Source organism: Oryctolagus cuniculus, chromosome 11, assembly GCF_051225735.1.
Source record: "Oryctolagus cuniculus isolate XC-2025 breed Fujian yellow rabbit chromosome 11, ASM5122573v1, whole genome shotgun sequence".
NCBI lineage: Eukaryota > Metazoa > Chordata > Mammalia > Lagomorpha > Leporidae > Oryctolagus > Oryctolagus cuniculus.
The window spans coordinates 36,780,218-36,806,570 of NC_142877.1; the positions used below are offsets into that span (position 1 = coordinate 36,780,218).

Sequence of the window (26,353 nt, forward strand, 5' to 3'; positions counted from 1 at the left end):
ACACAGGATAGAAGCTGGAAAAAAAGGAATAGTTTAATAACCTTTTAAGATACTTGTGGGGTCGGCACCGTGGCTCAATAGGCTAATCCTCCGCCTGCGGTGCCGGCACACCAAGTTCTAGTCCCAGTCGGGGCACCGGATTCTGTCCTGGTTGCCCCTCTTCCAGTCCAGCTCTCTGCTGTGGCCCAGGAGTGCAGTGGAGGATGGCCCAAGTGCTTGGGCCCTGCACCCGCATGGGAGACCAGGAGGAAGCACCTGGCTCCTGGCTTTGGATTAGCACGGTGCGCCAGCAGCAGCATGCCGGCCACAGAGGCCATTGGAGGGTGAACCAACGGAAAAAAAAGGAAGACCTTTCTTTCTGTCTGTCTCTCTCACTGTCTACTCTGCCTGTCAAAATAAATAAATAAATTTTAAAAAAATTAAAAAAAAGATACTTGCGGATGTTTGATACCAAAATTGGATCCTGTTAGTTTCTTACAAGCTGATTGTCACATGGAATCTAAAGTCATATCAGTGAACTTTTTGTGCCTCTGTTATAGTATAATCTGTTGGTCTAACTTGTGTTTGGATAGATCTTTTATCAGTAACATGTATGATTTTGCACCATAATTGCATTATTAGAAAACATGGAGTCACTGAATTATACAGATCTTTCAAAGGCTGACACATTTCTTTGTTTGCTATCAAAAATTCACGTTTGTTTAATATCACTGCTCTCATCAGTATAGTCTTTTGGGAAGCTGTCAGGCTCATACTGGTGTAATCAAAGTTTCCAGGATTCTAATTTTTACTTAAAGTCATGAATTTTATCATCAGCAATAAGTAGACAATTTTTCTTCAAAGTGACAGGCTCGCTTCATTCATTTTTGAGAAAATGCTGCCAAATACCTAAGTCTGAATAGCTACTTTGCTTATTCTCTCAGATAACAGTGATGTTTCAAGAAAAAAGGCTTCTGGTTTGTCTTACAACACAATTGCACAAGTCTTTCTTTCCTCAAGGTAACCATTCTGTTTCAGTTTCATCAGAAGTGTTTATGGGTACCTCCCATTTCATGATACAGAATGTTAAAAAAGGTGTGTACCCAAGGGTTGAGGTTTAACAAAGTCAAAATTTTTACTGCATCTTTCAGAATCCGCATGAAGCAATGCATTGATTGTAGCAAAGGAATTCATGGTAGCTAACCTGCATCCCCCCAGAGCGCTCCATGGTTGTGCCTAAATCCTCATCATCCAGGTGTGGATGGGGAGGAATGGAAAAGATAAGGTGATTAGACTGGTCCTTCAGTGGGTGTTCCTTTGAGTTGTTCAGGGTCCATGGGGTGACTGACCTTCAAATGGTTTAAAAACTAAGAATATCAGTCATGAAAAGCAAGTCACGAAGTCAGGCTGTAGACCAAGCCTTCCATTTTTGGAGCTCCTGGAGAAAACCCTGTCTTTCCTGTTTGGAGCAAATGACCCCTCCTGGGAGATTTTTTTGGTTTTGCATCATCACTGCCAGACTTCTCTGGGAGGTTGCAAAGGGATTCAGTCATTTGTGCTTGCTGAAAATACTTTCTTAACTACTGAAATTCAGAATAGCTTAATACTTTTGAATCATGTATTTAATTCATCCTACCTTCCTAGAAATACACTTTTATAACCAGTTGAATTCTTTTTTTTTTTCCAAAAATTCAGTTTTAGGTTTTTTTTTTTAATTGGCTAGCACAAAGCTCAAACTGATTTTTAAAAGTTTTTGTTTTCAACACTGCTAATAATTCTTAAAATCATGGCTGATGGTGTACACTTGCTTTCATAAATACACCGGCCTGGCAAGAAACTTTCCAGCTGTGGCTGCAGTATTCCATTCCACTGCAGGTACTACCAGCTCCATTACTGTGAGGGGATATTTGGATAAAAGTTGAGAATTCCTTATTTTCTGAAAACACATACCTGATTCATTCATAATCTGGATCTTACTGAATGGAGACACAAACATACACACATCTGTCTACTTTCCTACTGGTGCTGTTGTTCTACAGGACTTTGAAAAGGTGACGTTGCCCAGCCTAGCTCTGTGGTTGGTTTGTGGGGCAGGTTTGTGTTTTTTAACTGCATGTACACACAGCCCTGTTTCATTACTTTGTTTGAAGACTGGGTGTATCTAATGTAGTAGAAATTCATTGATTCAGTGTCAAGTTTAGATGAAATGCATTTCAGAGCTACATAAAAAAATTTGAATTATCCATTTTTTTGGGTTATTCATATGGCTGCTTACCTCCTTTCCTTTGAATTACTGAGAATTTATCATCCATTCTAGTTCATTAAATCACTGAAATTTTCTACTGACGTTATAAATAAATATGCCAGGCCATGAATTAAGTGAGGCTGGTTGATAAAGGCAGCTTTGTCCTGTTAACTGATCCTTGTTCCTAGTTAACCCACACTTCTCTGCGAATATCTACATTACATTAAATTTTAAGTTCTGATGAAGCAAAATCTTACTTTGAGTGCATGTGGAAGCTTGCTGTTAAGTTGAGCTTCAGCATTTTCATTTGGATTAACTGCAAGATAAATGTTGTATTATATATTACTTTTGTGCTTAGACATGTTCAGGAGAGCCCGGGGGCACATTTAATAGGTGTCTAGAGTTTTTGCTACTGTATCTGGTCTAAGCTTGTATCTGAGACAATTAGAAATATTGTGGACCTTGGTCGCTGACTCCTTTATTCCAGGACCAGTTGCACTCCATAAATGTGATCTAGAGTGCTAATTGGACTTGAAAGTGTTGGGCTTGAATCTGCCTTTTACGTAACCATGGAAAGCCAGGTGTGTGGGTGTGGCATTGTTAGATCTTATTGAAGAAACAAGATGCAGTCCTCAGAGAACACACACTGTAATCAGGCCACATAATGCCAGATAAGCATGTGAGCAAGTACTGCAGTTGAGCACGTACAGGCTGGAAGCACTAGGACCTGCTGAAGGGAACTCTGGGCTACATCTTGAAGGATGGGTAGGGTTTTGATGGACAGGATTGTAGGGAAGAAAGGGCATTGAAAATGGCAGAAATTAGTGAACCCTGTGATAATGTGGGAATAGTCTTGTAGGCAGGGTGGGTGAATGAAGAAAACATATCAAAAGAGTTAAGTTGAGGCACATCCAGGTAATAGATATTCCTCACTCATCGCAAGACCTGTAGCTTCCACTTACTGAGAAAAATTGAGACAGTTTCTCTTCTTCCTGGAGAGATGGTTGATCTGCATTCCTCTGCATGTAGAAAAACCATCCTGAATTCACATGATAGCCTCTGTCCTAGAGGATCCCAGGGCATAGTTAAGATTTTGCCATGTGTTACTTAATATCTCTTTTCATCTCCTTTGTGATGTTATATTTTACATTTTACAAGAGGATGTTACTTTAAACAAATGCTTCAGTCAACCAGGTCTCCCATATGAACTCCTTCCTAGTGGATCATGGCATCCCTACAGCTGGCAAGTGAAATCCTTATACACACCTGACTCAGATATAAATTTTGATCGTCATTTTCAGAAACTTCTTGGTCTTCCAGTCATCATATCTATGTGAATCCATGTAGATATTAATATTGGTGAAATGATTGCTTCTCTGTGTTATTTTGCTTCTCTATGTATTATTAAAAAAAGTTAACTTATGATTGAGTTGCTACTCTTTGAAGATGTATTTTGACTTTAATGTTTTTTGTCTGCTTATTATAATTAAGGTCCACACATAAATGTTGTTTGCCTATCATCATGTGATACAGAGAGGGAAAATCCCAAATTTAAGAATATATTTCTGTGAGTAGTCCTGACTTTCTAAGTGCAACTTACTTGAGCAGTATGTAATGAACAGTTAGATTATTCTGTACCTTTGGACAGTTCAGTCACTGACCTATTTGGATAGTCACTCTTTATTTAAAAAAAAAAAAACTTGCTAAATATATTATTAGAATTTCTGAAATAACCCTGTTTTCTTAGTCTTGACACATGAGATCAAGCTAAATATAGAACCTCCTCTACTTTTATTCTGATTACAACAGCATGAGAAATGGAAGCAACAAAGGGATACTTTATCAGTGCCAAATTGTTATTTCTTGTAGCAAATAGAGGGCGTTTCTGAACGTTACTTGGTGTTGATTAAGATTGCCAACATTTTTGGTGCGCTGTGCCTTTATATTGGGCCCTTCACAACAACATTTACAGGGAATTGTGTACTTAAAGCTAATTAACAGTAGCATAAACCATTTTTAAATTTGAACTTAAAAACAGAACGGATTTTGAGTTTTTGCCAGAAACTTGTTTCTTTTTTTTTTTTTTTTTTTTAAGATTTTATTTATTTGAGAGGTAGAGTTATAGACAGTGAGAGGGAGAGAGAGAAAGGTCTTCCTTCCGTTGGTTCACTCCCCAAATGGCTGCAATGGCCGGATCTACGCTGATCCAAAGCGAGGAGCCAGGAGCTTCTTTCTGGTCTCTCATGTGGGTGCAGGGGTCCAAGGGGTTACGCCATCATCTACTGCTTTCCCAGGCCACAACAGAGAGCTGGATTGGAAGAGGAGCAGCCAGGACTAGAACCGGTACCCATATGGGATGCCAGTGCCACAGGGGGAGGATTAACCTACTGTGTCACGGCGCTGGCCCCCAGAAACTTGTTTCTATAATAACTTTCTGTCACAGGGTTCTAATTCTACTTGAATTTTTTATATGTTACTTATTATAGAGGTGTGACTACCTTTTTCATTTTCATGTGGTAGTGAAGAAGTTAGAAATTGAATGAGAAGGGGCCTTATGACTGCTTGGATGTTTGTGTTTTCCCACAGTGGAATTTCTGAGACTTTGCTTAGGATAGCAGACCCCTTAGTTTTAGATCTTGTATTGTTTGCCCGGAATAACTATATTTTATTCTATTCACATACAAGGTAAAATGGAGGAAGGCGTTTCATTAAATGTTAATTGAGATCATTGTGGATGTGTGTAAGATAGTTAAAATATAAAATTGTGATTGGATTTCCTATGTAGTTTTGCTAAAATAAACAAAGTGAGTTTGGAAAGTTTTTTTTTTTTCTGGCCTTGCCTTTCCTAAATCTTTCCTGTTCATTCTGTCGTGAGAATAATTTAATATCCAAGACAGTATATATCATTCAGTTGTTTTGGTGGTGGAGAGGGAGGTTGTAAATTGAAGGATAGAAAAGCAACATTTATTTCTTATCATCCTTGGGTGACTGAGAGTGTGGCACCTATCTGGATAACTTGTATTTGGATTTTTTTTTTCAATTTTTTGTACGGATTTTTCACTAAGAGTTCTGGACGTTGGAGAAATTTGACTGTGACACTCTGACACTTCACTTATAATCAGGATGTACACAGATTATCTGTTGGTTTAGGGATTGGATTCCTAAAAAAAAAAAAAAAAAAAAAAATTCTATGCATTCATTGTTAAAGGGTGATTTGCCTAAATAGAGTAAGATATTCTTTGGCTAAGTATTTAATTGAGATTAAGTATATAAATGAGAAGGGCTTTGGATTTTGGTGATCTGATTATGGAGATACTCTTGGTGATTATCATGCTAATACCAGAAAAAGAAGATACCACCAACGAAAGTTTTATGTGTGTGTGTGTGTACACATATGTATATTTAGAAATATTTTTTCTTTGACCAGCATAATGGTATTTTCCTCCTCTGTCATCTAAATTCAACGGATTGCCTGAAGAAAACCACAGCAGTGGTTGGGCGAGGTTGTTCTGTTGAAGTCCACTGTTGCATTAGAATAGCTTCCTTTCAGGCCTATTTGATTTCACATTTATGTGAATTAATTGTTTTCAAGTACATGTACACACAGACACACACAAACAGGATCATGTAATATAGATAATATTTGTCCCTGTTAAACTAACATCTTAATATAGACTTGTATTTGCTTGAAAGTAAACAGTTATTTCTAAGGATCATTTAGCACCAGATTTACCCTATGTATAAAGTGGTATTACTCTTAGATTAATAAATATTTTTGGTAAATATTACCCAGAGTGTTACAGACTTCTAGTCTGGTCCATGTATATATGTGTGTAATAGTATGCCATAACGAAGTATTAGAAAAACATTAATGATGGAATTCGTATCATTTTTGGAACTAAGCTCTCATTTTGAGATTTCTAAAAAGATTTTCTACCATACCAATCACTGTTACAGTAGCAGTCTCAATTGAGAATTGTGATGTTGTATGTTATCAAATGACTGATGAAAACTCAATTATTTCAATGTAGTTCTGCCAGAATTCTGAGCCATCTTCTTTCCTAGTTAAGAGAATAATTAACCAACCTAAAGAAGAGATTGCTTTCTTTTTGTTAAATTATGTCTTATTTCAACTGACTATATGGTAACATGCCATTATTTTATGTACCACTAAGAAAGGGAAAAATACCTAATAGTGAAATTAATGAGGTGCCATCAAGTACAGGATACAACTCAATTTCATAAATGTTAAAATGAGGGAGGGGAAATAAATCTTACAATCAATAAAATGTGATACGTATATTTACATGTAGAGTTTTAGATGGGTATTGGTCATAATCACAATATGCAAAGAAAAGTATGTCAACTAAATTATTTCTGACAAATATTTAAATTTTTAAATCCTAGAAATTGAGAATGGGAAAAGATGAGATTATGTTGTAGTCAGCGCTTAGACATGAGAAAACAGAATGAAATCATCTGAAGTATGTAAAAGCAGTTACTACATTTTTTAATCAAAATATCTTAAACTTTATAAAATAGTTTATAGTTGTGTTCTTTAAATAGTCATCTTTAGAGTATCACATGATAGATTTTACTCCTTTTCAAGATAACTGTAGCGTATAAAAGAGGATAATTTGGGATGTAGATGAGTTGCTCAGTGTTCCAGAGTGCACACTGAGACACAGTATGTTTAAGAGCTGTAAGCATCAGGCCGGCGCCGCGGCTCACTAGGCTAATCCTCCGCCTAGCGGCGCCGGCACACCGGGTTCTAGTCCCGGTCGGGGCGCCGGATTCTGTCCCGGTTGCCCCTCTTCCAGGCCAGCCCTCTGCTGTGGCCAGGGAGTGCAGTGGAGGATGGCCCAGGTGCTTGGGCCCTGCACCCCATGGGAGACCAGGAAAAGCACCTGGCTCCTGGCTCCTGCCATCGGATCAGCGCGGTGCGCCGGCCGCGGCGGCCATTGGAGGGTGAACCAACGGCAAAAGGAAGACCTTTCTCTCTCTCTCTCTCACTGTCCACTCTGCCTGTCCAAAAAAAAAAAAAAAAAAAAGAGCTGTAAGCATCAAATATCTTGTTAAATCCCATATTCAAATAATTGTAAGGAATGATTTTCCTACCTTCTGAGAACTGTCACATTCAAACTTCGGGTGTTTTGTTGTAAACCTACAATACAATTCATGGTTAATTGGAGTCCACATGTAAAAAGAAGGTGACTTAGTGAAACTGATCATGAACCTAAGCCTTTTTTAGACAGCACTGAGACATGCCTTACCCAAATTGCTTATCTTAGTCACCTTCTTGGTGCTAGAATTTAAATTGAGAGGTCAAATTGAATTGCTAATGTAGACATTGCCTGGTTTCTAGCCAGACTTCTTGTGGCTTCAGACTCAGGAGCAAGGTGCAACAGGGCCTCATGGAAGTTTGAAACCCACAGTAGACACCCAAACTGGAATGTGTGTTCTAAGTGCACATTTGGAAATAATGCTTCAGAATTCAAACATTGAGTGAAGACCTGATCAAAATACACAAAGCAAATCTTGATTATTGACCCTCATCTGCAAAATCCGAGTAAGATTCCCAGCAACTCGAACCTGCTTGGCCCTTGGTGGGATTAGAGCAAGTCATGAAGATGGAATGAAATGTTGGTAGCTGTGCAGCCGGGAAGAGTGGAAGGACAGGTAGCCCTGTTAATCTTGGGATTTTGTGTTTTGAATGACTGCATTACAAATTATGTTTCCTGCTTTGGGTACAGTTGTCTCTGTAGTGCTTAACTCTAGGGTATTCTCAATTTTTATCAAAGTGCTTTCACAAACATATAATCTTGCCATTGCAATAAACCTGAGAGGGGTGAGCTGGATATAATTGCCCCATTTAGCAGAAGAGACAAATGAGGCTCACTCATGCTAAGTAAGTGATCTTAAGGTCTCTTCTTGGTTCCTGCTGTTTTCATTATGCCATGCTGCCAATGCTTGACTCTGTATTTATTTCCAAATTTAGAAAGCATATAGTCTATTTTCCAGCAGCTGCTGCTATCTTTAGGGCCCACCAACATTTTGCAGCTTATTTTTGTACCTCCCAAATTACAAGCATAAATTTTGCTTAGTTATTAAAAGGAAAAATAGGCAAAAACAAAACATTAGTCCATTATGACTTACCAGGTTAAAGTGCTTTCCTCTGTTAGGGTTCTGTCATTTTTGGAAGTGGTTCCACCTTACCTGGCTTAAACCTCATTTAACCTCACTGCTATAGTTTTTTAGGTGTATTGTAGTAAACCATGTACAAGTCCAAACAAGAAGTTAGAGCAAGCTTAACAGGAGTTGCTAGCATTATTAGTTGTTGACCTAGAATTTGGTGTTCACCAGGAATGGCTAGTTTTTTGACTTTCATTTTACCTGAAGAGCCTCTTCTGTTTTTGAGCAGCAATTTTATTTCCCATTAGAGTTCCTCTCTTTTTCTTTCCAGAAAGTTTCCTTTCAGCATTCTGTCCTGTAGTGTGCCCCTGCACACTACAGCCTGTGTATGTTCATATACATTTTTCTGAGACAGTAGATTAGACATACAAAAGTAGAGCTTTTTCTAAGAATGTGGGGTAGTAACTGTGGGTAAAAATGAGAGTGTGACAAACAGACCATGGCAAGCAGATTTGCCTTCTAGACCAGGCTGAGCTCCACAACTTAACTGTGAACTTTTCACAAACACCTTACACTTTATACACCCTCCAGCCTTATCTATAGATGAGATGGGGCTAACTGACTTCTAAGGTCCCTTTCAAGTCCAACCTCACTCAGCTCCTCAAACTGAATATGTATGTAAATAAATAACAGGTTGGATGGCAGACTTTCTAGCAGTGAAAGAGATGATCTAAGCCTAAATTGTGTTAATTTTGTTAGTGAAACTGAATGAAAATAATTAATAGTGATTCTGTTTTCTGGAAGCTGTAAAATCAACTGACGCTCACTTTTAGCTAACATTTTGAGCATGGTTCCCAACCTTGCTCACATTGTATATGCCCGACACTGTTCCAATACAATGCATGATTAGCATGTTGTGTTTTTGGAATACTTTAATCAGAGATTGATGGACTTCTTGACCTTTTACCTCATTGGACAGACTGACCATGTCTCAAACAGCTATAAAATTTAGGAGCTGTAGAAACAAGTATTAGAATGCTAGTTGGAAAGAAATTTTAGGGATAAAATTTAACAACAGATACTGGGCTGGTGTCCTTTTTTGTCCTTCAGCCTACTGGCTGATATTTTCTAGGTTATAGACTCAAGAGATGAAGTTGTAAGTCGTTATCTTTAATCAAGAGAGAATAGAAGTCATAATTTGTATTTAGTAGACTGTAGAAATGAAAGCAGAAAGCAGAGTAATACTATCGTTTTGCATATTCAGGTATTTTCATAACATTTTGTGTGTGTGTGTTTTTTTTTTTTTTAAATTTTTTTTGACAGGCAGAGTGGACAGTGAGAGAGAGAGAGACAGAAAGGTCTTCCTTTTTTGCCGTTGGTTCACCCTCCAATGGCCGCCGTGGCCAGTGCGCTGCAGCCGGCGCACCGTGCTGATCCGATGGCAAGAGCCAGGTACTTATCCTGGTCTCCCATGGGGTGGGTGTAGGGCCCAAGCACCTGGGCCATCCTCCACTGCACTCCCTGGCCACGGCAGAGAGCTGGCCTGGAAGAGGGGCAACCGGGACAGAATCCAGCGCCCCGACTAGGACTAGAACCCGGTATGCTGGCACTGCAAGGCGGAGGATTAGCCCAGTGAGCCGCGGCGCCAGCCTGTTGTGTTTTGAGTTGTGGATTACTCAAAAGGACAAATGAAAGATCGTTTCTCTTTCAAGAAAAATAAGAAAAAAAATGTTTAGGCAATTTTAGGGGTTTTCACAGATCCCACAAAGTCAATGCAGTGTTAACCTTCCTGTCTCTCGGGTCTGTGGTCCAAATTCTTGATAGAAAAGAAACTGAAGTGTTAAAATTTAAATGCCCTTACAAATCATTTGGACCACATTTCTTTCTTTCTTTTTTTTTTTTTTTTAAGATTTATTTATTTGAAAGACAGAGTTACAGAAAGAGAGAGAGGTCTTCCATCTGCTCTTTTCATCACTCCCCAAATGGCCGCTATGGCCAGAGCTGAGCTGAATCGAAGCCAGGAGTTTCTTCTGGGTCTCCCATACGGGTGCGGTGCCCAAGGATTTGGATCATCTTATACTGCTTTCCGCATATGGGATGCTGACAATGCCTGGGCTTTAACCCTCTACGCCACAGCGATACCCCCTGGGCCATGTTTCTTAAACTGTGGTCATTATATTAATTGAATACATTAAAACCAACATTAAAATGACAAGAAAGAAGAATGAAATAGAAAATGTCAGCTCATCACAACATGCTAGGACTGAGTTTCAACTGTCTCTTTTTGATTTATGTGCACTCAAGTGTTTATGTGTGTTAGTACTAAGTCAGAATGCAAAATGCCTTTCTTGGTGTGGAGTTTGAGAAACTTGTCTATTTACAAAACTCTTTATTTTGTAGCTGAAGAAATGGATGCCCTTAAAGGCTAAATGGGTTTGTTCAATCCCCACCTCTCCCTTTTTTAAGTGGCCCAGTCAGAATTAACCAGAGTACTTGATTTTTACCACACCACATGGCTAATTTTTGAAAATAGGATTGGGAAGTAGATTATGTAAACATATTAAGTGGTTTATCTGCATCACTCTTGGCATTTTTTTAATCCTTTTATTTTTCCCCACTAAAATCGTCTCATTTCCCTTTAAGATAATCTGGGTTTTTTAATAGTCTTAGAGATTGGACAAAGATCTCTCCATTGGCTCTCTGCATACCCAGGTCCTGGAATTTTAAAATTTAGGACCTAATCAGAATTTTAGAACAAAATATGAGAGGTTGTTAAGTTTTATGTCAAAACCATATTAAATTATTTTGATTTACTGGTCGATTCACTTGAGAATTGAATGCAAACTGTAGCACCAGATACTGATACTGGATCATTGGAAAGAGCATATAACAGTCCTTAGTTACCTCTATGAAGTTTTCTCAAACTTGAGTGCCGTCCAGGTGATGTGAAGGGACATGTTAAAGTGCAGGTTCTGATCCAGACTCTGGGATTCTAACAGCTCCCAGCAGATGCTGCTGATGTTTGAATTGCACCTTTCAGTAGCAGGAACCTGTCTTACCTGCCTCATTACTGTGTTAAGAAAGGATCTTTCTCAGGTAATTTTCTCATTGCCTTGATTGTAAACAGCCCCATTCCTCAGTCCCAGATACCTTTAGTGATAATACCCCTCCTCAGCACTGTTCTTGGTGATTCAGACGTACTACCAGTTCATTTAATGGGTATTTTCAAGCTTTTGTACCAAACTTAATTTTCCAAATAACCATACTTTTTAATTTCAGAAAGAGCATTTTAAAAAGTGTTAAATTATTTTTCTAAAACTACTACATACGTGTTCCTTTCCCTTTTAATTTGGTGATTCTAAGAACCATGTTTTTGGAGGCTTTCTTGGTGATGGGTGTTGAGCTATATGCAAATTAAATAAAAACCACAAAGCCTTCTGAGTTCTTGTGTCTCAATTTTGTGTTTTTCAATTTTTTCTCAGTCAGCTGCCAATTATTAATACATCTGCAAAGAGGCTGGTTGCCTTTCCATTCTGATTGATTACTTCTGACCTGAAAAGCCTCATAGTAGATTGTCAGAAATATGTATGAGATTAATCCCAGTTAGAAGGACCTGCCCAGTGTGGGGGCTTTTTGAGGAGAGAGATAGTAAAAAAGTGCATGGTATTTGAACAGGAGAAAAATCCTTTGGTTTTAATCGTATTATGAGTAGTTAGCTCAAAGATAAGCTTGTTTGTTTCTTCTTCATGGCTATCTGCATGTACTTTTTAATCTGGATTCAACAGCGCATGCGCACGTGCTGCCTCTCTCTTCCTAACATTGTGCATTAAAGTGTGCTTGAAGGTGATTTGGAGCATATATTTATAGATGTCTGCCCTGTGATTAGAAATATGATCATTGTAATAAATAAGCAGCACTCAGGGTGCGTCTAAAATGGGGTGGGTAACCTTGTGTTAAAGACCATGGTTCTCTTATACATTATGTTTTGCAGTGGCTTTGCCAATGGTTTAAAAAAAAAAAAAAAAAAGATGATGACCATAACAAGGATATTATTCCCTGGTTCAGTATAGTGATGTAAGATTCTAGGGATTTAAATATTGATTTCTGGTGTATTGTCTTCAGTAGATTATTAATGATAATAAAAATCATAGCTCTCGTTTGCTGTACCCTCACTTTGTCAGGCAGTCATTATTCAGACTGCTGTTCTGTAACAAGCAGACTTGTGGTCCTGAGGAGTGCGTTAGATTGGGATAGCACACAAGCTTTTAACAAATGAGAGTAATGCAGACAAGTAAGGCTAAGATTAAGTCCTCTCAATATCCCCTTTCCCCAGAAAATAAGCATGAGTAGAACCTGTTTCAGGCATTTTTGTGGGGTTTTATTTTTACTTACCAAAGCTGAACTTGTTGGAGGATCTACATTTATGAAACCTTGCAGTAACTTATATTCCTCTGATTTCAAAGTAGAGAGAACATGTTTGCATTTTACTAGGCAGCATCAGAGATGTATCATTTTGATTGGCCTTACTGTGTTCTGTGTTAGAAGTTGTGGATTATATTCTTTAAACTTAGGACAAGACTCAGTGTCGCTGTAAGAGCTGAATTGGAGTTTGAGATTTGGAAGAGGGCCCCATCTGACATATTTTTAGTGAATTACAGCCTTTAAACACTGATTACCAAATTTGTCTCATTTGAATCTTGTGTGTGTTTTTTTTTTTTTTTTTTTTTTTACATTTAGAATTTATCTTATGTTTCAGTGCAACTAAGCATTCTATTAGTTTAATTAACAGCATTTTGTTACCTCAGACTCCTGTCAAAGGTCATTTTAGGAACTATACAAACATGGATAGGTAAACTAAACATAGCCTTAACTCACTTCTTTTGCACTAGAGTAGAATTTGCATTCAAAGAGACTGAAAAAGAAATAAAAATAGCATCCCTCCCTCATAAGCTATAATGAATATGTTAAGTATGGTTTTGCTATGATTAATAATCCTTTTCAGCTTACAGACTGGAGGATTGTAGTTGAAATATTTGAAATTAAATGCTGCTTATGAAAAGATTTTACTAGAAATATACAGTAAATATCTGTCCCTACCCTTTGTTAATTGATCCTGTTTGGGTAAAAAATGTACATCTACTGAAGTGAAATCTGTGGGTGTAAATTCTTCCCTTGCTATTTTCAAATGTATTTCATATGTTTATCTTATTTAAATATACAGTAGTCAAAAGAATACAGCGCTGTTCCTTTAATATCAGAACTATGCACGTTACAATAGGTGTCACTGTTTTGCTTGGTCCAATCATGATTGGTGACTTCAGCTATTGGCTCAGAGCACTGGCTGTCTGACTCCATCTGCAGGGCTGTAATACCTACTCTCCTCCGATCCATTCACCACACAACTTCAGCCGGCTCAACAGACTCGCTCGGCTCCAGCACATCTTGCTAGCCTAATTCAGAAAACAAGTGCTACAGCTCTGTGCCTGTCGTCTTTGCTCAGTGTAGCATTTTCAGGTGATCTAGGAAACGGTTATTGTTATGAACAAATAAGAAAAACAGGAATCATGAAGGGGATGTATTTTACAGATCCAGCACTGGATAAAACTTAAAAGCCAGTTTCTGTTCAACATAGTGAAAAGGTCACCTTGCCTGGCTGAGAAAAGAAGCAAAATATCGGCTTGTTGGTTTCTGTTAACATCTTAGCTCGGGCTAGCCTCTTTGCCTTGATGTTCGAACCAGTTTGGGATATCTGGCTATAAAGAGAGACATACTGTACTCATGGTAGATGACAAGGAAAAGAACATGAAATGTCTCACCTTCTTCTTGATGCTTCCAGAGACGGTAAAGAACAGGTCCAAGAAAAGCTCGAAGAAAGCAAATACCAGCAGCGGCAGCAGCAGCAACAGCAGCAGCAGCAGCAACAGCAACAGCAACAGCAACAGCAGCAGTAGCAGCAGCAGCAGCAGCAGCAGCAAGTTGCCCCCAGTTTGTTATGAAATAATTACTTTAAAGACTAAAAAGAAGAAGAAGATGGCTGCTGATATATTCCCCCGTAAAAAACCAGCTAACTCCAGCAGCACCACTGTCCAGCAGTACCACCAGCAGAATCTCAGCAACAACAACCTTATCCCAGCCCCAAATTGGCAAGGTCTTTATCCCACCATTAGAGAAAGGTAAGTGCCGCGCCAGTGTATTTACTTTAAAAGTTTTCCTGTGTTGAAGTTTCTGCTTTTGCACAACCTGTAATGTATTGTAGCGCAAAATTAGGTTTCCTTTTTTCCCAGAAGCTTTATTGGTAATGGAAAACTGCCTTGTATCTTTTCCAAAACAGTACAGCTGTTTTCCTCTTAGATAAAAATGTTTTTGCAAGCTGTAACATTTAAGTGACAGGGATGTGTCTATGGGCCGTAAAATATAGAAAGCTTTTATTTTCCCTTAACCTTGTGAAAAGTTTGTATAACTTTTTTTTTTAACTTTAATTACTGACCATGTGGTTGCACTGATGAAAAACACAGTTGTTTAGTTAGAATATTTGTTTTGCCTTGAAGTTACTAAACTGTTGCTTAGCTTGCAAATCTTCTGTGGGTTTTGTATGTTGGGGAAGGGGATATTAAAAATGCTGGCCTCTGTGAATTAATGAATTGCCTCTGTTTATAGAAATGCGGTGATGTTCAATAATGATTTGATGGCAGATGTACATTTTGTGGTTGGGCCGCCAGGTGGGACTCAGCGGTTGCCAGGACACAAAGTAAGCAACAGCTGCATTATGGGTTTAGTCCTGAGATTCACAAAGAGGGACCCTCTCCGTGAGCCTGGAACTTGGTGTGGGAACTTGCCTTGCCTGGGGCAGGCAGTGCATGTTTCACTCGATTACACAGAAAGTGGACCCTCCCCAAAGGGCTTTAGCCATGCTTATTTTTTTTTTTCTTTGTTTCCTTCTGCACTGCCTTATATCTTACACAAAAACATGCCCTCTCACTCTCCAGTCATGAGAAGTTGTTGTGACAGGTTGGGAAAGTCGTATGTTTACTCTTCTCCTGGAAGTCAGTTAGATAAGCTTATATTTTTTTCATAATGAGGGAACTTGTGCATTAATCTCCTAAAGCCTTGAGATAATTAGCAGCCTAAAGACTGTTTTCTGTGAATGTCTTATGCTTCCCTGGCAAGATAACCCTGTACCTTGGCTTTTTCAGAAGAACAGATGTAGGTACTCTATGTCTACTAACCCTGGTTGCTTAGAGTTGTTTTTCTGGATTGGTTTGCTGAAAATGCTTTCAATTTAGTGCATGAAATAAGATTTCCGTTTTTCCACAGTATGTTTTAGCTGTTGGGAGCTCTGTGTTCCATGCAATGTTTTACGGAGAACTTGCTGAGGACAAAGATGAAATCCGTATACCAGATGTCGAACCTGCTGCTTTTCTCGCTATGCTGAAGTAAGCATTATTTGTATGTTAGGAAAGAGTTTGTTTATACTGTATTTGTACTTTGCTGGCTTCTCAGTTAAATATAAGTTCTGTGTAGCAGAAAAGGAGACTCTGATGAAGAAAGGTGGTGCTGCAGACCTTGTTAATGTTTTTTGGGGAAAAAAAATAAAAAAATCTGTCCAGGTTTCAGTGGAAAGCATGTGGAATGATGTGCAGGCATTTATAATCCTTGACATAGGATTTGGGACAAGTGACAGGTATAGTGATTTGATTTTTAACAACTTAAAAAAAAAACTTTTCAGTCTAAGCATTATTTATTCAAAGATGTTCTTTAGAAAGCATTGTGTAAGAAGTCTTCAAAGAAAAAAAATAGGTTTTTACTTCACAATTCTAGTAATTAGATACTTATTTAAATATCACCAGTTGGGAAATTTAAGTTTTCTAAGACTTACTGTCTTTTAACAGCAAGTCCTCATTTTACAATATAAAAATAATCCTATCTTCATCCTCTTAGGTAAAATCAGATACTTTTTCAAGGATGAGAAACATTTGCATTTGATATTATTTTAAAGACATGAAAAGCTTCCTGTAGTTTCATGTGGTTTTGTACAGAGAACTTTAATTGATAATATACAAATACAAAACTATGACATGTTACATATTTGTTAAAGAGTAGTTTTGTATCTAATAGATCTTCTGCAGGCTCCCAAATATGTTAACTAGGTAATTTAGATCAGCTTCTTTACCATGTGCTAGACAATGTGATAGTCTATCATGATTAAAATCCATTTATTAATCTTTATGTGACTTTTCTTAATCCTTATTCTCACACAAAGTATTTCAGAGTTAAAGGTATCTGCTGCTCTAGTGATTTCATTTCATTGGAATAAATCAAATGTTGAAAAAGTTATCCACTGAGTCAAAAAGTTGGATAATAACCCCTCAAATGGTTAAAATGGTGACGTGCATTCTTTGCTGCCTACTGGAAATCAGTATTGTAGTTCTAGAACTTTAAATTATTTTTTCTTCATATTATAGTTTTGAAATCTAATTGTTTCTGACTAGAACTTTGACCATGAAATATAGGAAAATTAAAGGCAGTGAACCTGTAAAGTAGCAAAACATAGACGAATCTGCCACTTGAACCTTTGGGAATTTTTAGAAGTCTGTGCCATTGTACCTGACCTGTGAGGTCAGTTTTTTGCATCTGGTGTTATCTGTTGGTGAGGAGAACGCAGCTCTAGTTGAGCATTCTGGCTTCACTGCAGTCAAGTGGAGTACTGTATGTTTTGTTCCAGATACATGCATAATTAGGAAATATGGGCAAGAATGGCAGAGAATTACATCTCACCGAAGTCATTTGTTTCATCATTTGACAAGTATCTTTTCTCACAGATGCATTGCCTAGAGCATTTATTCATACAGCTTTTAAAATTTTACATGCAGTTCCCTGTAAAGTGGCAAGAATTAGAAATGCAGTGAGCTGCCATTTGCAGTCATGCTTTAGTGGAGATAGTGGTGGCCATATTTCCTTCCTCCTGGGTCCTTTGTGAATAGCCAGTACTACTTGAAAAAGGGCTGTTAAGAAAAGAGGATGACTGCTCAGTTGATTATTCTAAGGTAAGTGCCACCAAGTGCTGACCGTGTTGCCACATCCCTGAGCTGAAGTATCTTGTTTAGTGTCTTTGCCAATAGCAACTGGCTTAGCCTATTAGAAAAGAGAAAGGCTTCCTGTGGGCAAGAAGTCCCATTTGTGACTGTGGACATTTTTTTGTTTGCAAAGAAAGTTTTGAACTCTCTTATGAAAGTTATTTCTAATTTCTTAAGTGTGTTTTGCCAAGGTGACATTCAAGAACTAAAGGAAACTTAGAAAAGCTAGAAAAATTTAAAGGTGTTACCAGTATTTTTCACCCATATGTAATTCTCACTATCTCTATGTCAGCCATCGCAATGTAAGGGAAGTAGATGAGATCTACCTTTATGTACCATTTTGGGAGACTGCCCTGGTCCCCCAGAACACCAGGAAGTGTCTCATCTCTAAAACAGGAATAGTTCATAGAAGTGCAGAAATAGTATGTGTTTAAGCCTCCCTGTTTTTATTTTTTAAAATTTATTTGAGAGGGAAAGAGGGCCTTTTCATGGTCACTGCTGGTTCATTCCCCAAATGCCCGCAATAGCCTGCAGTGGATTGAACTAAAGCTGGAAGTTAGGAGCACAGTCCAGGTCTCCCATGTGTTGACAGGAGCCCAGTTACTTGAGCCATCACTACTGCCTCTCAGGGTATGTATTGGCAGGAAGCTAAAGTTAGGAGCTGGATGTGTGTGCTGAATAAAAATCAAATATATTTGGAAATAATGTCTTATTTAATTCTGAAGTTAAGAGAAATGTGTGGAACAGCACTGGCAGTGTCACATAGAAGGTTAACCCTCTACCTGCAGTGTTGGCATCCCATATGGGTGCAGATTTGAGTTCTGGCTGCTCCATTTCTTATCTAGTTCCATGTTAATGCACATGGAAAGCAGTGGAAGATGGATCAAGTGCTTGGGCCCCGATTGCTGCGTGGGAGACCTGGAAGAAGCTCCTGGCTCCTGGCTCCTGGCTTTGGATTGGCCCAGCTCTGCCATTGTGGCTGTTTGGGGAGTGAACCAGTGCATGGAAGATCGATCTTAACCCCTCTCCCACCTCTCGTATCTCTGCCTTTCAAATAAATAAATATATCTTAAAAAAAAAAAAAAAAAAAAAAAAAAAAAAAGACGTGTGAGAGCAGAGTTTAGAGTTAAAAAAACATAGATACAAAGTTGTTAGATTCTATGTAAAAATCACTGGAAGTAACCATTGAAGTCCATATTTGGTAATCCTTTGCACTTAGAATTATTTGAAAAATACTTTTCTAATCTCAGGTTTTATTTTGTATTCAGGAGAAATCCAGGAACATCAGTATGCAGTCATTGCTGATACTATAATATTTTTTTCACAGATTTCTTTATTTTATTTAAAAGGAAGAGTTACAGAGAAGCAGAGAGAAAGAGAAAGAGGTCTTCCTTCTGGTTCACTTCCCAGATAGCCACAACGGTTGGAGCTAGGCTGATCTGAAGCCAGGAACCTGGAGCTTCCTCCAGGTCTCCCTTGCGGTTGCAGGGGCCCAAGGAGCTGGGCCGTCCTTCACTGCTTTCCTAGACCACAGAGAGGTAGATTGGAAGTGGAGCAGCCAGGACTCGAACTGGTGCTCGTATGGGATGCAGGCACTACAGGCAGTGGCTTTACCTGCTCTGCCACAGTGCTGGCCCCAGACATTATAGTAGTAATGTTCATTTTTACCTGAATGTTCAGAAAAATGTTTATAGTAAAAGATATATAAGCTGCTCCCACAACCTAAGGACAGCTTTTTTTTTAAAAGATTTATTTAAAAATGAGAGTTACAGAGAAATAGAGAGTGAGAGTGAAGAGAAAAAGACATCTTCCATCTGCTGCTTCACTCTGCAGATGGCCACAATGTCTAGGGCTGGGCTAAGCTGAAGCCAGGATCCAAGAGCTTCTTCCAGGTCTCCCACTTGGGTGGCTGGGACCCAAATAATTGGGTCATCTGTCAATGCTTTTCTTGTGCTATTAGGAGGGAGCTGGATCGGAAGTGGAGCATCTGAGAGACTCGAACTGATGTCCATGTAGGATGCTGGCATCTCAGGTGGTGGTTTAACCCACTGCGCCAGGACACTAGCCCTAGGACTACTTTTCTTTGATTACGTATAATGTAATAAGTGTAACAGACTTTTGGTATTTCTTTCCCTAATGATGATCTCTAATATGTAATACTTTTTCAAATAGTTCCAATGTTTTCCATCTTTGTTCGGAAGTCACTGAATGTAGCTTATAAAGCAGAAGCTGGAATGTAGCAGAAAGTTAATGTCTTTAATTATACAAGCTTACATTATACAAGTTGAAATATGAATAATTTATGACTATATTTCAGATGTTTCTTTAATCTCTAAACATGTTGTAATAACTGTCATATAAGTTGATATTCTTATAACAAACTTGAAACTAGTTACTTCGCTTCCTGTTAGGTATGCCTGTTTGGCAAAAATTGCATTTATGTGTTGCATGTTTTCTTTCAGATATATTTATTGTGATGAAATCGACTTGGCTGCTGATACAGTGCTGGCCACACTTTATGCTGCCAAAAAGTACATTGTCCCTCACCTTGCCAGAGCCTGTGTTAATTTCCTGGAGACCAGCCTGAGCGCCAAGAACGCCTGTGTGCTGCTGTCCCAGAGCTGCCTGTTTGAAGAGCCAGACCTGACCCAGCGTTGCTGGGAGGTGATTGACGCCCAGGCTGAGTTAGCCCTCAAGTCTGAGGGGTTTTGTGATATTGACTTCCAGACGTTAGAAAGTATCCTCCGCAGGGAAACCCTGAATGCCAAAGAAATTGTGGTTTTTGAGGCAGCTCTCAACTGGGCTGAAGTAGAATGCCAGCGACAAGATCTAGCCCTGAGCATTGAGAATAAACGCAAAGTCCTAGGAAAGGCACTTTACTTGATCCGCATACCCACAATGGCCCTTGATGACTTTGCCAATGGTGCTGCACAGTCTGGAGTATTAACTCTCAACGAGACCAATGACATCTTCCTCTGGTACACTGCAGCCAAAAAGCCCGAGTTGCAGTTTGTGAGTAAAGCCCGCAAGGGACTGGTTCCCCAGCGCTGTCACCGTTTCCAGTCGTGTGCCTATCGGAGCAATCAGTGGCGCTACCGGGGTCGCTGTGACAGCATCCAGTTTGCAGTTGATAAAAGAGTGTTCATCGCTGGCTTTGGGCTGTACGGCTCCAGCTGTGGCTCTGCAGAATACAGTGCCAAGATTGAACTCAAGCGGCAGGGGGTTGTCCTGGGGCAGAACTTGAGCAAGTACTTCTCCGATGGCTCCAGCAATACCTTCCCCGTGTGGTTTGAGTACCCAGTGCAGATAGAGCCAGACACCTTCTACACAGCCAGTGTGATCCTGGATGGCAACGAACTCAGCTACTTTGGACAGGAAGGCATGACGGAAGTTCAGTGCGGCAAAGTGACTGTCCAGTTTCAGTGCTCCTCGGATAGCACTAATGGCACTGGGGTACAGGGAGGGCAGATCCCCGAACTTATATTCTATGCTTGAAAACTCACTTCCTGAAGCGTGTGAGCTAGAGGTGCACATTTGGTCCCTACTTGCTTGAGGCTTATTAATTCATCTGCAGATATTTGATCAGTGCAGGTAATTTGCAGTGAATGAAGCAGTAGGCAGTTTTCTTTTTTAAAAATTTCTTCAACTTTTTAAATTATGTACGAGCAAAAATGCACCTGCATTCCGCTTTTACCTAGATGCTTAAAAGAGCCGAGTTACTTAGGCTATGTAGTTTTTAGAGTTGCTGTAAAACTTGGGAAAGAGGGGTTTCATGCTCTCTCAAGTGCCCCACTGACCTTCCAGATTTGTCCCTCTGAAGACAATTTTGGATCACCTAGGATTTTCTTTCATATTTTATTTAATGAATAGAGGTAAATAATCTAAAATAATGACATCTAGAGTTATTTTAAAGCAGAACCCTCCCCCTCCAGAAAAAAACAGATAAACCTCAGTGTACAGTTTTAAAAGATGTTTTCCTTTGTAAGAAGTTGTGATTTAGAATGTAGATGGTAGTCATGTTTGGCTCTTATTTTATTTCTTTTAAAGTTGATATTTCAGGATTTTGTTTTTTAAAAATTCCTAAATTCATAAAATTGTTTCATTTTAAACACTTCAAAGGAAAATAAAGAATTGGGCGCTATGACTTCTGCTACGAGCAGATTTAGTGTTTGTGTTTAAAAAACAAAATATTGCAATACACTTCCTTTAGAAGTAACTAAATTATAAAGCTTTATTAATAGAAAAAAGTTGTAGGCCTGCTAATTTAGACTAAAACTATTTAAAAAGGAAGCCTAAATATGTCTCATACTACAGGTAGTTTAATTAATGCCACATTAGCATACACAGTTGGAAAAGCCAAACTCTTCTCACCACTTAGCTTCTAATCCCCTCTGTCTGCTTGTTTTTTGTAAATTGCACTGTATAAAGTTCTTCTACCCTTTTTCCCATTAAAAAAGGACCAAACACTTCTTTACAGGGACGGAGTAACAGTTTTGTAGCACTATATGTAAATGTGATGATACTTTTACTCATTATTTTTTTTATCTGAAATACACTTCAGCTGATCTTCTTTGACCATATACTATCTTCTTTAATCATTATAATTCTGTACTGTTCCTGGACTGCTAGATGGCCTCTGGCCATCTTAAAGTGCCAATATATGCCTGCAGGGTTTTGAAAAAATGATCTGGAGCGACACACTTGATTATAGCTAATATTCATTACATCAGCATCACATCCAGCTTCCTTATTTGCCCATATCAATGTAAACAAAGGAAGGAAAAGCTCATTAAAAAATTCTCCTTCAGAGATGGCTTGTGTTGGTTTAGTGCCTGTAACCCTGGAGTGCCCAGTGTGTTCATTTCCAGTTGAAGTATCCATGTGTTTCTGGGCAGATTTTCTGCTCAGTATCATCCTGAGATGGCTTCCCCCGCCACCCAGAGTGTGGTCCCTGGCCACCTCCTTCTCCTGCTCTGCAAGCCCTAACCTGGCTTGTCTGGAGCCAGGGGTTAGTCTAGGGGTGTGCGTGTGTGTGTGTGTGTGTGTGTGTGCATGCGCACCCATGTGCATGCAAGCATGGTCGCCGACTCAGGATCCTCCCTGCCTGGCTGCTGAGAGTGGGACAGGAATAGTCCCCCTGCTGGGCCCAGCAAGGCCCCGAGTGACTGCCCTTATTTACTGTGCTTCGGGGCTGCTTTTCCCCCACCCACAGATGTGGGCTTGTCGCCTTCGGCCGGCTTCCCTGATGGAGGAGAACACTGGATTAGGGGAAATGTTTTACTTTTGCCGTTACCTGTGTCTGTTAGCTTCTGTTAGCATAGATCAAAAGCTGTTACTGGTGATTATAGATGAGTACTCCCAGGACAACTTTCCAAAATTATCTAACAGTCATTTCTTATTAGGGAAATTACAGGTAGTAGTTTTGGCAAAGCATTGATGAAGAAAAGGGTACATTTTCAGTGGAAACAAAAAAAACACTTATACAAAGGATTTTGTTTTTAAATCATGGTTAAACATTTCAGTAACTTGTAGCTGCCGAGCAAATTGGTAGATCTGATTAGAAGGCACTCAGTCTTAAGCCAGAGGAGAAGGGAGTTAATTTACATTAATTTCATCCTATCAGGTTGTTGAGTTGGGTGTGATAGCTGGCCTTAGCGTGAACATCTTTCTTTCGTTGCCACTCACTGTCAGCGCTCCTGCTAGATGCCCTCCATGTGCCTAAGAAACTGCTGGGTGAAAGCCGCTTGAGATCTGTACACTGGGTATGGAAGAACCTAATTTGTTTTATATTACTGTTACTTAAAAAAAAAAAAAAAACAAAAAAACGACATACCCACCATGTGCATGGCTATGGCCAAGAGCTGTGGGTAAAATTGGGAAACTCTTTTTAGATTAAGAAAAATTATATTTTAAGCCCTATCCTTCTTTCTGCATTTTCAGCAAAATGGATTGAAGGCTAATGCCTTTGCTTTATTTTCTTGGATAATCTTGAATTTTGTAGCTTTTGCAGCTAGAAACCATTGTTCTTACAAGGCAGGCAACTCTAGCGTATAAACACAACTTTATTAAACAGAATATGCCGTAGATGCTTTTCCCAATTTATCTGGCAGTCTTTGTTGTTAATTCTGGGGATCAAGGGGAACTAGGCTAGCAGTTCTATTGTAACATTCTTTAAGCATATTTTAAAATAGTATTTAAATGGTCTAATTTCTACATAATTATTGCACTGAACTGTCTGTTGTTTTTTAAGGTGTTTAAGCTCAGCTAATTCAAGACACTGTAGCCACCTGTGCATCAGCGTGCTTGAATTTAGTAGCTTACAGCATTATTTATGAAGGAAAAATATATAAATATGAAGTACCTCATGTTGAATGTTATTGTACTGTATTTTTAATGTAACAGTGCAGATCTTGTTAGACACATGAATGTGTATAATCATGTTAAATGCAAATAATAAAATAAAACTGGTTCATAGACTTGTTTTCCTTAGCATTTTTTGTGGCTCTCTTGACATAGTAAAAAGTTAATTTTGCACATTTGGTGCCACTCCATTTTACAGAGATGGTTTTGCAGAAGCATTTGTTTGTTATGTATTCAGATATCTCTGATCTCTAAAGAAGTAAAAAATTTGAGGCCAAAACATAAGAGAACAATGACTGTGTTAATCAGTTGCATTGTTCAAAGCCTAACTGTTAAATTAATGAGAGGGAGTGAATGGATGCCTTTATATTCCTGTTACGGAATTTGTGGTTGACTGACATTCTGAAGCTATCCTTGCTCAAATGTCTGGATCTCCTTGTACTAAGGGAGCGTGGATACCGAATGACATCTGGCTTCTGATGTGACCAGTGCTGCTCCTGCTTGCTCTGTTACAGTAGCTTAAATTTGAGAATAAAATAATAAAAAATGTTGTATGCAAAAAATTTAAATACATTTTTTGTACTGAAGTAGTTTTTCATTATATTTCCCAATATCAAGTTCACATCCACTCAGGCACACACTCATATGTAATTATACACACTTGTACTTTGCAGCTTTCTGATGCTTTTCATACTATGATTCATTATGAAACCATGTATATTTACTTAACCACTTCATTTTCTAAGGGTTTGGTTTCTATAGTATACCTGCTCCAAAGGTATTTGGAGTTGTTCCAAGGAATAAAGGAACTGCAACTCCCCATTTTCATGAGCCTAGTCACAATTATAACCTGCATTGCAAAGATCTTTAATCCAGGAAACTCTTAGCCATTATCTCTTCTCTGTTGCTACTTAAGCTTAATCCACGGGTTTGTTTGCGTTATCCCAAGGCAATTGGGAAAGATCCTCCCCCATTGTTGAAACTCAGGACCAATATGTCATGGAAATCATGCTTTCCAGTTTACAGCTGGGAGAGCCATGGGCTTAATCCTGGGAGGAGAGCGTTCCTGACGAACTACATGATGTCAAACTTAAAGGCTAAAAGAAACAAACGTCCATGAAAACCTGTGGTTATCTTTAAGTGTTCGCTGGAGCAGTTTTGAGTGCCTTTGAGGTGCTTCAGCAGAAGATAGCCACGCTTTCTGGATTTCTGAATAGTGCATTTCAACATTGTTTTCAGAGCCATTTGCATTTATTGGACAACTACTCTCTCCATACTTCGTTTAGCCTCTCGTTTTCAGAGCAAAGTCTTCCATTGGTATCTTCTGTGGGTTGGCTCAGGGAATCCCCTATTACCCAAATCCGTAGGTGCTCGAGGCTGTTATATAAAATAGCCATAAAAAAGGATGAAGTCCTTTTTTGCAACAAAATGGATGCAACTGGAAACCATTATACTTAGTGAAATAAGCCAGTCCCAAAGACAACTACCATGTTTCCCCTGGTCTGTGGTAACTAATAGAGTACCAAAAAATATAATGTATTTGAATGAAGTTATTAGCATTTTGAGATTCAATCATTGTTTACAGCCCTTGTCTGTACTGTTGAGGAACAGTGTATTTTTCTTATTATTTGTTGAACTCTTTACTTAGTGTAGGATTAATCTCATGAGTTTAAAATAAACTGAGGGGCTGTCACGGTGGCATAGCGGGTAAAGCTGCTGCCTGCAGTGCCGGCATCCCATATGGGCACTGGTTCATGTCCCGGCTGCCCCACTTCCAATCCAGCTCTCTGCTATGGCCTAGGAAAGCAGTGGAAGATGGCCTAAGTCCTTTGGCCCTTGAACTCACATGGGAGACCCAGAAGAAACTCCTGGCTCCTGGCTTCGGATCTGTGCTACTCTGGTCGTTGCTGTCATCTGGGGAGTGAACCAACAGATGGAAGATTTTCTCTCACTGCCTCTCCTTCTCTCTATGTAACTGACTTTAAATCTTTTAAGAAAATAATAAATTACTAAGATCATATTTCTTTAAAAAATAAACCAAGTAGATCATTGTAAAAATTAAGAGAAAGACTAATAAGGAAGGAAATGGAAAGGTAAGGTGGGAAGTAAAATTATGCTCTTAAATCTTTGCATGTGAAGTACATGAAATTTGTTCATTTAAAAAAAACTTCAAAAATGACTTACAGTTTGCATGTTCTATGTACATACAAATCTTTGGATGATTTGTTAAATTTTTAAGTACCTAATACAATATAAATGCTTTGAAGATAGAGCTATACTGTGTTGGGAGAATAATGACAAGAAAAGTTGTATACGTTCAGTACAAATGCAATTTTTTCCCTCCATTTTCCACCTATGATTGATTGAATCCAGGGGTTTGCAACAGACAGATCCAAAGGACCAACCGTGTGTGTTCTAACAAAATGAATGGGGTGGAAAATTTTCAAAGGTAGAATTTTCTCACTTCCATAATCAATATAAGCTCCTGTGAAACATCAACCAAGAAATTACCATGTTGCTGAGAAGAAATATGAGGCATGTTCAAAAAGTTTATGGAAAATAC

General features: G+C 38.8%; 1 protein-coding gene and 1 long non-coding RNA gene across 6 annotated transcripts in view; both read left to right on the plus strand.

The window, feature by feature from the left end:
- BTBD3 (BTB domain containing 3) overlaps positions 1 to 23,904 on the plus strand; it is a 35,879-nt gene extending 11,975 nt beyond the window's left edge. For 3 of the 5 annotated variants that reach the window (XM_008256376.5, XM_008256375.4, XM_089307329.1), the window contains exons 2-5: positions 14,193 to 14,529; positions 15,014 to 15,104; positions 15,671 to 15,789; positions 19,893 to 23,904. In XM_008256376.5, the coding sequence (XP_008254598.1) occupies positions 14,387 to 14,529; positions 15,014 to 15,104; positions 15,671 to 15,789; positions 19,893 to 20,925 (1,386 nt within the window). In that variant the 5' untranslated portion in view covers positions 14,193 to 14,386 and the 3' untranslated portion in view covers positions 20,926 to 23,904. Of the gene's footprint in view, positions 1 to 1,510; positions 14,530 to 15,013; positions 15,105 to 15,670; positions 15,790 to 19,892 lie in introns of those variants that run through there. The other 2 variants (XM_008256374.5, XM_051845375.3) reach the window with 2 other exon arrangements.
- LOC149123412 (uncharacterized) overlaps positions 1 to 26,353 on the plus strand; it is a 734,608-nt gene that overhangs the window by 648,273 nt on the left and 59,982 nt on the right. The window lies entirely within an intron of this gene.